This window comes from Schistocerca americana, chromosome X, assembly GCF_021461395.2.
Source record: "Schistocerca americana isolate TAMUIC-IGC-003095 chromosome X, iqSchAmer2.1, whole genome shotgun sequence".
In the NCBI taxonomy this organism is placed as follows: Eukaryota; Metazoa; Arthropoda; class Insecta; order Orthoptera; family Acrididae; genus Schistocerca; species Schistocerca americana.
In genome coordinates this window covers 655,996,931-656,014,570 of record NC_060130.1, presented here as the reverse complement: position 1 = coordinate 656,014,570, position 17,640 = coordinate 655,996,931, and the positions used below count along the sequence as shown (strand labels likewise).

The 17,640-nt window shown below is 43.3% G+C and overlaps 1 protein-coding gene across 1 annotated transcript in view; it reads right to left on the bottom strand.

Annotated features, from left to right (window-relative positions):
* The window catches only part of LOC124556231 (O-acyltransferase like protein-like), a 263,370-nt gene extending 246,203 nt beyond the window's left edge, over nt 1-17,167 (bottom strand). The window contains exon 1 of the mRNA XM_047130221.1: nt 16,876-17,167. Coding sequence (XP_046986177.1) covers nt 16,876-17,167 — 292 coding nt within the window. The remainder of the gene's footprint in view (nt 1-16,875) is intronic.
* Nucleotides 17,168-17,640: the final 473 nt, after the last annotated feature.

Here is a 17,640-nt window from a genome sequence, read left to right as displayed (position 1 = left end):
ATCATCACTCCGAATCACTCGTTTCCAGTCATTCACTGTCCAGGGGCGTCGCTGTTTACAGCGTCGCTTAACAGTGACTAGGTATGTATGAGTTATGAGAAGCTGCTTGATCGTTGTACCCATACTTTTTAATCCCCGAAGCACAGTCATTGCGCTAGTTGGACTGCTGATAGCACTTTGGAACTCACGAGTGATTTCTTCAGCTGATGTCATGCGATTTTTACAGTCACCTTCCGCAATTCCCGACGGTCGGTGTCCGTCTGTACACAAGGCCTGCATAGTTTTGGTTCAGCTGTGGTTGTTCCTTCGTCTTCCACTTCATAATCTCATCACCAAAAGTCGATTTAGGCAGCATTAGAAGGGTTGGAATGTCCCTGATGGATCTGTTATTCAGGTGGCATCCAATGACTAATGCACGTTCGAAGTCACTGAGCTCTCCTGAGAGATCCATTCTGGTGTTACTACTTCTCTACTGATCATAAATACTCCACGCCTCGTTTAATACTGGCGGGTTCGCTTCTCGTGGCATCTAGTGGTTAATTCAGCATTACACAGGGGTGTCCTTATAGTTTTGGTCACATAGTGTATAAGGTTACAGAAGAATAGCGACACAAGGGCACGCAGATTTATTCCATAGCAGAGTACAGGTTGAGCCGATGCCAGCGGCGCAACGGTGAGAGCGGCCGCCGCCCTGTGTGTGCCAGTTGCAGGGGCCCACTACGTCCCTCACTCGTCAGGCTATACACTGATGTGGCAAAGGTCAGGGGATACCTCCTAACATCGTGTGGGACCTCCTCATGCCCGGCGTAGTACAGTAAGTCGACGTGGCATTGACTCAACAGCCGGCCGGAGTGACCGAGCGGCTCTAGGCGCTACAGTCTGGAACAGCGCGACCGCTACGACCGCAGGTTCGAATCCTGCCTCGAGCATGGATGTGTGTTATGTCCTTAGGTTAGTTAGGCTTACGTAGTTCTAAGTTCTAGGGGACTGACGACCTCAGCAGTTAAGTCCCATAGTGCTCAGAGCCTTTTGAACCATTTTGACTCAACAAATCACTGCAAGTCCCCTGCAGGAATACTGCGCCATGCTGTCTCTATAGCGGTACATAATTGCGGAAGTGTGACAGGTGCAAAATATTGTGCACGAACTGCCTTCTCGATTATGGCACATAAACGTTCGATAGGATTCATGTCGGACGGTCTGGGTGGCCATATCACTCGCTCGAATTGTCTAGAATATTATTCAAACCAATCTCGAACAATTGCGACCCAGTGACATGGCGCATTGTCGACCATAAAAACTGCATCGTTGTTTGGGAACAGGTAGCCGAACGTAACCAGTTTCAGTCAATGTTCGGTTCAGTTGGACCAGAGGATCCAGTCCAATGTGTGTAAACAAAGCCCACGCCATTATAGAGCCAACACCATGTTGCACAGTGCCTTGTTGAATACTTGGGTCCATTGATTCGTGAGATCAGCACCACACTCGAACCCTACCATCAGCACTTACAAACTGGAACCGGGACTCATCTGACCGGGTCACGCTCGTCTAAGGTCCAACCGATATGGTCACGAGCCCAAGGGAGGCGCTACAGGTAATGTCCTGCTGTTAGCAAAGGCATTCCCATCGGTTGTCTGCTGCCATAGCCCATTAACGCCACGTTTCGCCGCGCTTTGCTAGCGGATACGTTTGTCCTATGTCCCACATTCACTTCTGCGGTTATTTCACACAGTGTTGCTAATGTGTTAGCACTGACAACTCTACGCAGACGTCGCTGCTCTCGGTCGTTAAGTGAAAGCCATCGGCCACTGCGCTGTCCGCGGTGAGAGGTAATGCGTGAGATTTGCTATTTTAAGCACATTCTTGATTCTGTGGATCTCGGGGTACTGAATTTCTTAACGATATACGAAATGGAATGATCCATACGTCTAGCTCCAACTACTATTCCTCGTTCAGAGTCTGTTAATTCCCGTCGTGCGGCCATAATCACGTCGGAAACTCTTTCACTTCAATCAGCTAAGTGCAAATGGCAGCTCTGCCACTGCACTGCCATTTTATACCTTGTGTAAAGCGTACTACTGCCATCTGTATATGTGCATATCGTTATCCCATAGCTTTTGTCGCCTCATTGGAGATATAGCTAGGTTGCGCAACTCTTACTGACTCAAAACTGTCAATAACATAACACAAACATTAAGCAGGCTCTAATCTGGTCCTTCTGAACTCATGAATACGCTGATTTTGTTTAAAAAAAAAAAAAGTTCGAACGTTTGTCAACCGTTCGCTTCAAATCTCCCGCGTATAACGCAGCAGACGTCGCAAGTATTTTCTTGTTTGCTTCTATTGAGTTAACCATGCATACTTGGAAGTTCATTTTTATGGTTATCGAAAGAAAAGAATGGTATCAGCAATTAGTATTTACGAGGCTCTAAGAGAAAGGGACCGATGACCGTAGCAGTCTGGTCCCTTTAATCCCACAAACCAACCAACCTCTAAGAGAAAAAGCCGTTATGCGAATTTTAGTTGATGGGGATCGTACAATTTTTGGAAATCAGATTAGAATCATGGAGCGAGAGGGGCCAGTAGTTCACACTCTGGTGTTGTATTTAAGTAAGAGTGTTGTCTAAATGGCCCGCATCTCGTGGTCGTGGGGTAGCGTTCTCGCTTCCCACGCCCGGGTTCCCGGGTTCGATTCCCCGCGGGGTCAGGGATTTTCTCTGCCTCGTGATGGCTGGGTGTTGTGTGCTGTCCTTAGGTTAGTTAGGTTTAAGTAGTTCTAAGTTCTAGGGGACTTATGACCACAGCAGTTGAGTCCCATAGTGCTCAGAGCCATTTGAACTTTTGTTGTCTAAATCACCACCCAACTACTCACAGTTACGTTTAATATGATTTTTCTAATCACTTCAGGCGAATGGTGGGATGATTGTCAGCATATGTACAAGTCCTTCGTTCCACAACCGTATCCGTATCCAACCGGGTATATGCTGCGTTTGTAATGACTTAGTGATGGGAAATTAAGTTGCACCATCATTCAACCTTAAAATTAGAATCAGTCACAAGAGCCATTTTGGCAGAAGAAATTTCACTTCCTTTGTTCTGGGAACTACGAATGGCCAGAGCGGTGGTACATTTACTTATCTGATCGGTGGAAGCTATTGCACCTGTTCTTACTGGTATGGATTGTTTACAATATCTGATGATATGTCAGATGATAAAGAGGCAGAGTACGTACAATGGAAGTTAAGTATCGAAATCAGGGACTGACCGAAAGAGCGCCAGATAAACCTCAACATAAACTAATGATAATAATAATAATAATAATAATAATTTTATTGTCATTCGGCCATTACAGCAATAGACAACGTCATATACATACTAAAATACAATTAATAGTTTGAAAGAAACAACAGGTTTCTTGTTAACATTATAGTATTATATTACAGTTGATAAATTCTCTTATGTCATAGAATGGGTGGAGGACTAGCCAGTCATGAATTGTTTGTTTGAATAATTGTTCAGGTAATTCTTGAACAGATTGAGGAAGTTTATTAAATAATTTGTACCCCATGATTTCGTAGCTGTTGAGTGACTTTGACAACCTGTGGTAAGGTTGTGCAAGTATACAGCGATGAAGCACGTGTTGTTCCGTTACACATCGCCCAGTAATGACTACAATCGGTCGCAAACGTAAACTATTTAGGGGTATTAATCCCGAAAGATTTAACATTGAATAATTAGTCTAGATTTTACAAAGGCAAATCCCAGATTCAGAGCTATTCGAAGAATTCTAAGATAGCGCGAATCATTCACAAAAGACGTCGCACAGAACACTGCTTTCTGACCAGTACTGAGGGTTGTTCGTCAGCCCGGTTCCCTTACAAATTAATTTAACGGGAGGGGTAGAGAAAGTTAAGAGAAAAGGTGAGGAATTCATTACGCGTTTATATAATTAGCGTGCGAATCTCACAAAACGCTTAACGATGTTCAGTAGGAGGCGCTACTGGAAAGAAATAATGCGTCACCTGTCCCCTTAAGAGCGTGCACGTTCTTAGACGCGGTGAGAAGTATATTATTTCCTCTAGTTTACACTCTTGCAATGAGTATGATAGTAAAATTACGGAAATTTAAGTTTATACGGAGGCCAGTCATTCATTTGAGCACCATCCCCAAATTGAAAAGAAAGGGAATAAAGTGGTCAGAGTGGCGGCTTTCTGATTACTGCCGCACGTGTAATAAAATGCACGTAGCATAAATTAATGGATGTTTTCCGACTGCCAATAACTTTATAAGACTTAATGACTTGTTTAATCAGTATGAGAGTGATATTTATATTCATATATGATCCGGGCAACGAGCAGTGATAGCCAAGACAGACCATTCCCGTGGTTACTGATGGGACTCCGGTATTGTCCTTTCAGGCAGTATTGGTCTCAAATGAAGAGAACTGGGTTCGACAGATTGTAATAAACAAGCCAATCTTATCTGAGCTTTTAGGCTGTTTTCTATAACCACAGCTGCAGGCGAACATTAGGGTGGTCTTGTAGTCTCTCTTTAACATCGCGTTTGTCTAACCTGTTTTGTTTTAAGGAATGCTGTATTTTTAGGAAACCGAACTCAATGCTTTGGCTACTTATTTGTAAATACGGCGCGTGTGAAACAGGCGCTGACTAGCGCAGTTATCCATTAAATTTTCCAGGTGAACCAGACGCTAAATTATTGTGAAAATAAACACTGCAGGAAATTTTTTGGAGGTGTAGTTTTCAGGAATAAAAACTGAATTCCCATTTTAGTGCTGCAATGTATGTATATTTTCAGTTCATACGTGTTTCACTTTATAGTTAAAAACATCTTGACTAGGCATTCTGAAATATTATGTGACTTTTCTTGTTTCTGATGTTACTGTACATTGGTACATATTTAAAACAACTAATTTGTTGATTTTGTGCTTAATGAAATGATACAACTAAATTTACTTTTACAGCTTCTGATCAATTTGCTGTGTTTCCCGCGTTACAGCACAGACTGAGAAATACAGTTGCACAGAACTTTCGAGCGTTTTCTGTGCGTTGAAACAAAAATTGTTTTTTTTCCCTCGGCAGATTTTAGTGCACTGTGTAACAGTTTAGCTGCCGTTTGAAATGGTGCCTAGACAATTAACAGAGATTTTAATTTACACTGTGTGTACAGAATAAAGTCTGATAGAAAGGAAACTAAGAATTTTTAAATTGTATATTTGGATAAGACAGGAAAAAACAGTGTAAATGTGACTACCAACATACAGTCATATAGAGAAAAAACGAAGTCGTCGGGGAAAAATATCTGTGTATATAATTTAATTTCACGAAAAATCACTCTATGAACTGTTTAAAATCTATAATTCCTGTTTTTCAAAACATAAGGAAACCCACGTAGTGTTCAGAGTGCCATTGAAGTTGGTTTTTGAATAAAAAGCAGAAACACGTCTGCGTTAAAAAAATTCACATTGCTACACGGTATATGCAGTTTTGTTTATAAAAAACATGCTTACAAGTCGACTGATGTCTGTTCTCGGACTGTTGCTTGGGATACCAAAGTTTGTAGCTCGTACCTGACAGATCTTGCTCTCTGACACGGCTCTGAGTTTACTTTGACAGCAGCCATTATACTGCAGCTGATTACGAGAAATCAAGTAGTGGCTGAACGTTGCAATACAAAAGACACTCTCGCAGCGAATTAACACGCGGCGCGACGCCTGAGGAGCGCCCCAAAGCCAGCCGGGTGAAAGCTGGGCGCCGGGCCCACGTCGCTAAGCCACTCACTTTCGTAACGAGCGCTTCTGTCGCGACATGCAAGCGGCCAGCCTTTCATTCATCCGCTCACTGCACGCTATAATAAACATTGTCATCACCCAACCGTTCCACCGGACTCACATTCGGGAGGACGACGGTTCGAAAATGGCTCTGAGCACTATGGGTCGCGCGGTTCCAGACTGTAGCACCTAGAACCGCTCGGACACGAAAGGGAATGACTAGTATTCATTGCAAGTAGTAGTGATTGCAACTAAATTGTATCCCTTGCCAAACTTCGCTATGATCTGACGAACACAAAGATATTCAGACTGAATTGGAGTCTTCAGGACGTCCAGACTACTTCGTCACCCGATCTGGAACGTTAACATTGGTGGCAAGAGTGACATGGTAAAACTGACAAACTTCATATATCGTCACAATTATTGTGTTTGCCGTTACCGACCAGAATGAAGGTGTGTGGAATAATCATAACAGAACGTAATAAGAACATTCTCTTGACAGTCCACGAATGGGTTGAGAATGTAAGGAAACGGAATATTTACCATCTATTCATTTTAAATTGCAGCAAGGTCGAAGCACACAACAAAAGTTAGTGTGTCACGAGGAGCTGTCGCTAACATTTTCCACACCTGAGCTCACGCACAACTCCGTTAGAACGTTAGCATCGAACGGTTCTGCCGGAAACGCGTCTTGCAGGCCTCGTACGTTGCTACTAGCTGAGTCCCACAGCTATACGTAATACTCACGACAAAAATATCCAAAGAAGTGAGCCGAAATTAACACCACCCAATACATACACGGATATGTTTATCAAGTCGCTGGTTACGAAATACTGTTGATATGAACATGCAGGGTTCAGTAAGATGGGCGTTTTCTTTGACCTGTACCTTTGACAATTGTTTTGTGGCGTACAGAAGCTTTATCTTTATAAATGAAAACGCTTAACGTTTTTCTGTGTCATTTATTTGTATATACAGCCACTGATCTCACAGTCCTCATACAAACTATGGAGAAGGTAAGACCTGTATCGTAATTCTAGTTATATGGAGTACATGGTAGTGATTAGTATAAAGTGTAGTGTTGCATGTATGTCGAGAAAAACGAAAGGTCGAGAGATGTACAACGTGCCGCATCTCTCTAAGCACCATGGGGGCTGAGAGCCTCAATATGACCGATCTCCAATACAATAATCTTGTCTTTACGCCACAGCCTGTTCTCCTCTTTCCACTGTCAGCCAGATAATAACATCGGGAGACACTGTGACTGATTAATACTTGTACTTGATTAAAAAAAAGAGGTTTGACTATGAATTTCAGTGAAGTCTCAGAATTCTTTTACTCTGTTATATTATTAAATAAAAAGCGGGCGTGATGCAGACGGATGGAGATGCTCATAAGTACTCACTTCCTTATCCTTTGTTAGGAAATGTTGACGAAGAGACAAGAGCTGTTATTTACTATTAAGCATGCAAATAGCCGGTAAAAGAATTAAAACGTTTGTCCGCCTAATAAGATTTGCCCCTCTGCCTCTCTCGAGAAATAAGGCCTAAAGGTCAGATTTTAACGTCTCATCGACGTCAGAATCATTGCAGATGGAATACTATTTCCAGTAGAGAATAACGGGGAAAGATAGTGACTTTGATTTGTTTAGGGAACCATCCTCGCATTCACAACAAGCAACCGAAATCGTAATTCAGGATGGTGATATGAGGATATGTATGTCATCCTTCTTGAATGGAAATCCACTACTTTAACGGCGTTACTTTGATTTACTCACTGAGGGAAGTACCTTCTCATCAACAATTTTAGCTGCACTGGTCAGCCGGCCGGGGTGGCCGAGCGGTTCTAGGCGCTACAGTCTGGAACCGCGCGACCGCTACGGTCGCAGGTTCGAATCCTGCCTCGGGCATGGATGTGTGTGATGTCCTTAGGTTAGTTAGGTTTAAGTAGTTCCAAGTTCTAAGGTACTGATGACCTCAGAAGTTAAGTCCCATAGTGCTCAGAGCCATTTGAACCATTTGCACTGGTCAGGATACTGTTCACTTTTGGGATTCAGTAAGTGTGCATTCTCTTCTGTTATTCGGTCTGATTGAAAACAAATTGTTTCACCTTTGATACTTTTATAAGATTTGATTAATTCTGACTGAAGAGCTTCACAGGGTAACGCAGCACACGTTGAGTTATTAAATTCACGCGATAGTCAACTGTGCAACTAAGAACTGAAAAATAGATCAGGGTTGCGATGGATACGAATATTGTCAAACATACCAGTAATAGGCTAGCTTGGCACATGACGACAAACGTATAAATTAAAACGTACAAATAAAACCAGTAACCAGTCGCTGTAACTTTTCTGTTACGAAACTCGAAAATCCACTATTGTAATAGTGGCTAAATCGATATTTTGACTGCAATGTGATTTTCAAATGTTGAATATTATAAAAATTTTATAATATGATTTGTGATGTCGTATGGTTGAGAAATTAAGTAATGAATTCCGGTTTTACGTATCGTGCTTTAATTTTTGTTTCCGAATTGTGTGTCGCGGCTTATTGTGTCTGAAGAAGCAGATCAGCAGGCACACTCTTAAAGTCAGAAACCATGAATATATCTTAAAGCATCACGAGCGTTTCTAACGATCTCGCTGTCGACGTGGCTTGACACTCTCTCTAACGAGCATTATTTAACGGGAGCTGTACGTGTTGCTAGAGGCGGCGCAACTGAAGTGACTGGGTGGAGAAAGCCCAACAAGGCGCTGGCCGCTGTCTCTATGTCAAGTATCGTTTGAACTTCTTACTTTCTGCGTGGATATACGCGAACCACGGTAACTTCTTCCGTTTGATGTACTAGACACTACGATGAGCAGGCTTGATACCATTACAGTGAGTGAGTGTTAGTGTACATCGTCGGTAAGTAACTGCAAGAGATCAGCACTTTTAGTAAATGAGATTGGTAAATTATGTATCTGTCGTTTGAAACTAACAAGAGTGATTTAATGGGAATTAAAGTTCAGCTTGGCGAGGCCCTGCAGGTCGATACGCCATTAAGGCATGAAGTCAAACTGTGTTGACTCCCGTGGCGAAAGGTAATACATCAAGTTTCTCTTTCAGGTTCTGTGGTTGACGCGATAGAATCGTATTCGAGAAGAGCAGGGATTTATATCGGGTCTAGCAGTCCCGATTTAGATCTCTGGTGGCTATGCACATGGCTTCAACTGAAAGCCAGTATCGTTTGTACAAGCTCACAGCGAATACCGCCTTATCAACGAAGGTCAAGATGCCGACGAGTCGTTAGGTCCAGCTTTCTTTTTGTTGTGACTTCACTGTCATCTCGGAATTCAGACTTTCAGGATTTCTATTTAAGCAAGTTTTAGATTCTTACTGATTACTGGAACGACCACACGACATACACAGCACGCGTCTACGTTGCCTTGTCGCTTAACCACTTGCTTTTGTGTGGCAGCGAGCTGAGACTGTAAACCAAACGCTGGCCGTGACAGAACGAACGCTCTGTTGTGAGAATTTGCACGCTGCAGAGATAAGCAAAACATCGGATACAGACCCCTTTACAGATAGTACTTCACCATGGGATAGCGTATAATGGGAAGCCCACGTAAGAAGTGAAACGCAGTTTGCTGTAGTAAAAAAAAAATTCAAATGGCTCTGAGCACTATGTGACTTAACTGCTGAAGTCATCAGTCCCCTAGAACTTAGAACTACTTAAACCCAACTAACCTAAGGAAATCACACACATCCATGCCCGAGGCAGGATTCGAACCTGCGTCCGTAGCGGTCGCGCGGTTCCGGACTGTAGCGCCAAGAACCGCTCGGCCACTACGGCCGGCTTTGCTGTAGTACAAATAGGTTTATTTTCCTAATGGTCTCATGGATGAAATGGAGTGGAAATGAAAAACCTTATAACGGTCAAATGCAACATTTGTCATGGGAATGTAAAAACACACTATCTATGCTTGTACATAACTGATGTGTATCCAAAAAATTGAGGAGGTGTTCTGATACTAAAGAATTATGCTGCTCATTGTATCATTGAAGAAAATTAGAAAATAAATACTTTACTAAGAACGTTCTAAGTGCCATACCAGGAAATTGACAGGGTATAGTTTTCAGTAAGAAAGTTTTTCCAAGTTGATTCTTATAAAGAAAAAAACAGCAACCAGCCACCGTAAATAAAGCTGTTTATTTACATAAATAGACCACTTATCGGTTCGAGCCGACAGGTTCCTCTTCAGATGGCTGGACATGTTTATATTATATCTGTTATTGTTTACATTAATTGTTGGCTGTTTTTTTCTAACAACTAATTTGAATAACAGATCCATACAGATTATAAAAACGGATGTGCGTATATATGTATGTATGTGTGTTCCATACCCCCTACTAAGCCAATGGACCGATTTCGACCAAACATGGTACACCTCTCACTTGCTGTCCCTAAACCATCGCTGTTGGGGTAAGGACCACCTACCTATCAAAGGGATGAGGGGTGAAGGAGCTAAAGCAGTGCGACTCACGACGCACGAATACCCATACTTTAGTCATTTGGTATATGAGAATTAAAACACTTAGTGATCTGCGAAAAACTTTACACATAATTTCAGGCCTTTACGAAAAATTTTTTGTGGTTAACAACCTCCAAAACATAACGAAAGGCACAGATTAACGCTTACTGCATATTCGTTGTTACAGCATGAAGCACGAAGATTTCATTTATTATTTCTTTACTACTTAGTGTATCCGCGATACATTTTGCAGACAGTATTCACGTATACCACTGAACGTAACAGAAGAATCACGTCATTGTACGACTCGTAGTTCATGAAATATGACGTTATAAACACTAAAATGCGTCAAAAACTGCTGCATCATGTTAGACGTTTAAATTTATTACTTCGCTGCTACTACATCTATTCGCAACACTTTTCGCATACGGTGTCCGCGTATGCCGCTGAATGTACTTACAATAATATATCACTCTACGACTCGTAGTTCAGGAGATACGACATCATAAACATTTAGCTGCGTTAAAATGAAACTGCAGGACGAAATTCGCTAGATATGAACTATGTATACAAATATATGTAAATATATTTGACAGGTGCGTACGCGGGCAAAGCCATGGGTAACATGTTCATCCTAAGCCGCTGATACGATTTCAACCAAATTCGGTGCACATATTAGCTACGATCGGGAAAGAAATGCTGCGCGTTCTATTGGAGTGAGCGTGATAACGTGGACGGTGAAGGGCGGAGTAGAAGATGGACAGACAGCGAGGTGAAAGGAGGAGCTGGACGGGGAGAGAGGGGAGAAGCAGATAAACAGAGCTAGGGAGAGAAGAAAATGGACAGTGAAAGGGAAGAGGAGGAGATGGACACAGGTAGGAATGAGGAGGAGAGTGGGGAGGGGAGGAGACGGACAAAGATAGGGGATGTAGGAGGTGGATTTAGATGGGGGTGGGGGAGATGGAGATGGACAGAAGGGGAAGGAGCAGATGGACAGAGGAGGGAAGAGCAGATGGATAGAGAGAGCAGCAAGACGGACAGGAAGTGGTTGGGGTGGTGGAGGAGGTGAACAGAGAGGGGCAGTGGAGGAGGTAGAGAGACGGGGTGAAGGAGGAGATGGACGTTTGAAAAAGAACCTCTCGTTTCGAAACCGGTAAAGTTTCGTATTAGCGCACTCTCCGCTGCAGAGTGAAAATCTCATTCCGGTAACTGTGTTATTTGTGTAAATAAAAAACATTATTAATAGTGACTCGTTAATGTTTTCTTGTTTGCAAGAATCAGCTTGTATTTTCCACACACCCACGGTAAAAAAAAAAAAAAAAAAAAGGGTCAGTTTTTGACGAAATAGCAGGAGGGAAGTTTTTGTTCCAAGTGTCATTAGCACCAGGACATTACGTAATGTTTGTGATAATACAAGTCTGAAATACAGCATTAGATTTTTGACTAACAGAACAGCAGCCAACAAAAACACTTCTCATATCTTCTAAATTTTGTAACTCCAGAGAGAACCAGAGCCTGCATAAAGACCTTGTGGCATTTACTAACGCATTTCTGAAAGACTTTCTTCGTAGTTTGGCACCTGCATCAAGTCTAAGGACATGCAACAGAGTACCGAGAACACAGTAGCACTGAAAACGCGTTTTGTGACGAAATGACACTTAGAACGTCTTTGATTCCCACTCTTAAAATGATAAGCCTCGTGTGCTATCCTTGTCACACTATCGACAAAAATTATCTTAATGTTGTCGGAAACACACAGAACCAAATTTATTGATCTTGTATTGATACGAGACCTGAGGTTACAACAGAATGGAATGACGCTCTCGCAAAATACTGCAGTTATAAAATTCAGGACTCGAAGTATCGGGAGCACAGCTTGGACCGCAATCCCGCCTTCCGTAATTAGATTTTCGTTATTTCCTAAAACTCTAAGCGAATGATTTCGTCCGCTTGCCACAGCCGATTGCTTATACTTTTTTCATACATGTCTAAACAATAAAAAAAAGCCGGTTCCAGGAACTCAAATCTCTTCAGAACGCGTACCACTTGTAGTGAAGTAATAATCGGAAAACAAATGTACGAGTTTACTATTGTAGAACAGTCTTGTTTCATACGTAAAACACAGAGTTGTATAAGCAGGCGTTTCCTCTTATCGCGGTTTTTTCTAAACGCCACAAATGAAATGTCTTCACGTTCTCAATATTGTTTCATACGTGAAGAGCTTAACAGCCATAAACATATCAATTTGGAGGAACTTGGAACCTATCACTTTGCAGAAAGATAACATCTGTTATGAGAGCAATACAGAGCCCTAGTCTGTGACGCTTCTAATGTTGAATGCGATAATATGGAACATTTTATACGAAAAGCAGACAAAATGAAAAGTATTACGAACTTCATAGGTACATGTTGTAATGGCTGCTTACATGTCTAAAACATTATGCTGCTGTTACATTGATTTTCTTGTAGTTACTGACTATGATTATGTAGTTAAACATAAGACAGTTTCAGAAGAACTGAGCGCAAAAATATTGCTTTATGTGTTTTTTTAAAGAAGTTTTGAAATAGTGTTAGCTATACTGGTACTTCTTCATGTGGTTGTCCCTTGTGAAGCTGATATTTTTTCATATGAAAGTCTGTAGTTTTATACCCGCCTTTATAGCAGCAGCTGTCTGCGAATAAATTTCTCCGCTAGCTGAGAACCAAAGTTGTGCCGTATAGCTGCGAGCGATCCCGCGCTGTGCGTTAGTGACGCTGACGCAACAATGGTAGGACACGAAGAGAAAACGTATACCCCTTTTTTCTGTTCGCGTTGCTACTATTGAACATCGTAAATTACTGTGTTCGGTTTATAATGGAACTGACATGGTGCTAATTTGCAACTAGAGTAATGGTGGACATCACAGGCTGATGATAACTTCGCACAGAGATGGATGGAATTTCTTAGTTTTCAGGCATGGAGTGATCAGTTCTGCTGGCACATTTCTCCGAAATTCACTGGTACGGGTAAGTTAAACGAGAAAGATTGTTCCTAAAATATTGAATTTTTAAAACACTATAAAAATTTGAAAGCACTTCAGACCACTTTTCCGAGACAAGTATCGAAATTTAACTCCACCAATTAACAGGCAGCTACATTGTCAGAACGCGACGAGAAGAGTGAGATAATAGACGGTTTGAATCTAAGAAGAGATAATCTTTTGAAACAAAACTTCAAGCCGGAAATTCATACTTTGAATTATTAGGATCACTTTCTTCTGCGGACTGTCATATTAAGTTTCGATCATATATAATAAACTGCGTAATGGATCTTTAACCATTTACTGGGACACATTTTATAAAAGTTTAGGAACAGAATTAGTTTTCTAATCATCATTGAGATATTCTTGTGTCTTATGAACGTGTCATTGTTCGGTGCAGTGTTTGATGTGAGTGGTTAAGTCTCTACAGTCTATTAATCTCGACTAGCAACGAGACGTACATGCCATGTACAGCCACAAGTTAACGATCACAGGACGTTTGAGAAAACCAAAGGAAATTTCCCTCTAGTGTAGCTAAGTGAGTAGGGTAGTCTATAAAAACGATTCACTGTGGTATTTTGTACATACACCTCAATAGACAGGGCTCCCAGTCAGGTAGCGCAGTGGTTAAGTTTCAGAAATTATTTTAAGGAAGGACGATGTTCAGACCTACGCTGGGCCATCTAAGTTTCAGTTTTCCACCGTTTACCTAAATCATTTAAGATGAAAAACGGTGTAGTTCGTTTGATAAAGTCATTGACGAATTCATCCGTTATCGTTCTCCAATTGAGGTACAAGTTCGTCTCTTCCAACACCGTACACGACGAGCTTTAAACACTAAACGGCCATTTGCTTACTTCCAAGAAAAAGGAAGGAAGATTCGGTTTTAACGTCCCGTTGACATCGAGGCCATTAGAGACGGAGGTTGGGTTGCTTCTAGCATAGGGAAGGAATTCGGCAGTGCCCTTTCAACAGAACCATCACGGCAACTGCCTGGAGCGATTTAGGGAAGTCACGGACAACCTAAATGAGGATGGCGGCACGCGGGTTTAAACCGTTGCCCTCCAGGATGCGAGTCCAGTGTGCTAACCACAGCGATACCTCGCTCGGTCTGCTTACTTCCAAACAGTAGCTTTCTTTAGAAGGGCACGGCCGAAATATTCCTACCTTCCTTCCTTCCAAGTAGTAGCAGTCTCATTATATAGAACAGATGGAGTCACGAAGTCTTTGTGCAGCGAGTTTCTTTTATTGTGCAGCGAGTTCCTTTATAGAGTTTAGTTTAACCGACAAATTTCAAGAAAAAATGAGCAACAAGTGGATCTGTTACTTGCGGAAGGCTGTTTCCTCGAAGCCGACGGTAAATCGACTGTAAAATGGTCTGGATTTTTATTCACCCTTGTCGAAGCACTGACGCGTAATTCAATGTATGAAAACATAACGATGCTACTGGCGTATAAACTGTAAGAAGTTGAGCTGTGAATCCTTTACTCTTGTTGCTGCGTGCACTAAGTGACAATGTAAAACAGTATGCCGTACAGGAAATCGAACATAGCATCTGTCTTTCTCGGACTGATCTGTCAATAGAACCACCAGACAAGGCTTCGACTATAAGTTTTACATTATAATTTCAGACGGACTGAGAGGAGCAATCGCAAATTGTAATTTTGTAAGATTTGAAGTGGAAATGTCGACCGCACTGTTCTGCACTTACTTCTATAGCTCACAAGACTTCGTGTACCATTGTAACGTCTTTAATTTTCTATTCCGATAGCGACTGGTGCGCGAAAAGAACCGGTAGTGTTAAGTCTCCGTATAATCTCGCATTCCTTTATTTTTACCCTCACGATCCTTTTTTGCGAGATATATTCAGGAACTGATGTATGTCCTGGAAACGTCGGCTGTTGCAAAAATCGTAAATCACTTCCCCTTGTGTTTAACGAAATGAAACGAAGGACATGATTTACAAGGTGCCTGTTCGACCGGTTCTTGAGTATTGTTCATCAATCTGGGAGCCTTACCAAGGAGCACTGATAGAAGATCCAACGAAGAGGGACGCTTTTCGCCACGGGATCGTTTAGTCGGGGAGAGAGCGTTACAGAAAAGCTCAACAAACTCCGGAGAAAGACGCTTCAAGAGAGGCCTTGTGTATCATGGGGAGTCTTACTATTGAAATTTCGAGCGAGCATTTAAGGGAACAGTCGGACAACATACGAGGGTTGTTCGGAAAGTAAGGTCAGATCGGGAGCGAAATGGAAACCACAATGAAAATCCGATGACGCTTTATATAGATGTTTCGGGCAATGTCTCTGACATGCCCGTCGAATGCGCTATGTCACTTTTTTCACTTCAGTGCGCACAGTGAGCAAATAAGGATGCCTCGAAAAAGTGTCCGCCGGAAGTGTGAGGACCTGGTGAGAGATTTCGAGTATGTCATGCAGCCCATATAACGTAACTCTCCTGCATTTTCTTCTTCATGACAATTCTCGGCCGCACTCTGCAGGTGCAATGAAGATGCTCCCGTAGTGTTTTCGATAGGTGTTTGATCACTCACAATACAGCCCATAACTGGCTCCCCTTCACTTTCACTTCTGCTCACATAAATCGCTGGCTATGACGACGTCATATTGGCACAGACAACGAGCTATAGACCACCGTAGAGAATTGGCGGAAAGTATGGGCGGCTGCAGTCTATGATGAAGCTATTGGGAAGCTGGTTCAACGCTACGACATATTTCTATGTCGGAGAGGCGATTATGTAGATACGTAGCTGGTAGGTGTAGCTAACTGTTGTAACTAAAACATTTTTGATTTTCTCTGTGATTTCCATTTCGTGACCGATCGGACCTTACTTTCTGAATAGCTCTCCTAGTAATTCCTCGCACATACGAAATGACCATACGAAAATTCGAAAAATTAGACCTGATACAAAGGCTTACTGACGATCATTCTTCCGACGCAGCATTCGCGAGTGGAACAGGGAAGGGGGGGATCAGTTAATGGTACAAAAAGTACCCTCCATTACATACCGTTAGGTGGCTTGCGAAGTATGATGTAGATGTGACGTTTGTCCTTAGAGTTCGATGGGAATATCCCTGACACTTTCGCATTTCCTAAGCGAGACTGTAACGAAACGCGCAGCTCTTCTTTGGATCTTCTCTATATCCTCTGTCAACATTACCAGGTAAGGGTTCCAAACTAAGGAGTAATGGTGAAGTACTGATCGAAATGCATACTTTGTGGAACCACTTCGTGAGGATTCTCCACTCAATCTGTCTGGCATTTGCCTTTTCTAGTATTATTTCTATGTGGCGTTGCACTTCAAATCGCCCCGTACACATAAATACCGATGTTCAATGGATGTGACTGTCCCCAGTGCTCGTTCGGCAACCATTGTAGATAGTTTTGCCTTGGAAACTTCTCTGTCGTGCTGTTCTGCTTCCCCGAAAAGGTTAATAAAAGGCGTAGAAGTGGGTCTTTAAAAACTACGAGCATTCGGTGTGGTTGACAGCGAGGGAAGCGAGCTCGGCATCGACGCGGCTGAGACTCACTCTTGAGCGCCCAGAGGTGTCCGCGCCGCAGGTCCCTCAGGAAGGCGGAGAGGTGTCGGTCACAGGCGTCGGATAGCGACGGCCTGCGAGGCCAGGCGTCGGCGAGCCGCCGCGGGCTCCAGGCGTCCAGCAGCGCCGGCACGTCGGCCGGCTCCCTGGGCGGCGCGGCCGTGGCGGGCGCGGGGGCGGCCTGGCGCGCGGGCTGCGGCACGCGCATGATGTTGGAGTCGGCGGCGGCGGCGACGGCGGCGGCGGCCAGCGCCGCGGCGACGAGCAAGGCTGACGCGACCATGGCCGGGCGTGCTCTGGCCGCCGTGCCGCCGTCCCGCGGCCGGCGGGCTCGCACCGCCTGACGTCACGCGCTTTCACTCTCCCCGCGCGCGTCTGTCGTCTGCGCCGTGGCCCACTTCCGGAGCTTCCGAGAAATGCGCACGGGCCCGCCACTGGACACGGACGCCGGACATCGCAACAGAGAGAGCTGCCACAGCTCGCGTGCCTTACCACTCTTTTTTTCGCGCAGGCTACCTCCGCCGGAACGAGCCCTCGGACTTTCGTTTGCCAATCTTCGTCAATTTCTGCGAAATGCGAGGTCTCGTGTTAACCTACATTTAATACCTGTTCCCTCGTCTTCCGTTTCAAGCACGTATAATACAGTGAGGTGAAAAAAAAATCGCGGGATACCTCCTAATATGGTGTCGGAACTCGTTAGGGTATTCAGTATCCCAAGATCCACAGGGTCAAAAGTGTGTCGAGAATATCAAATTT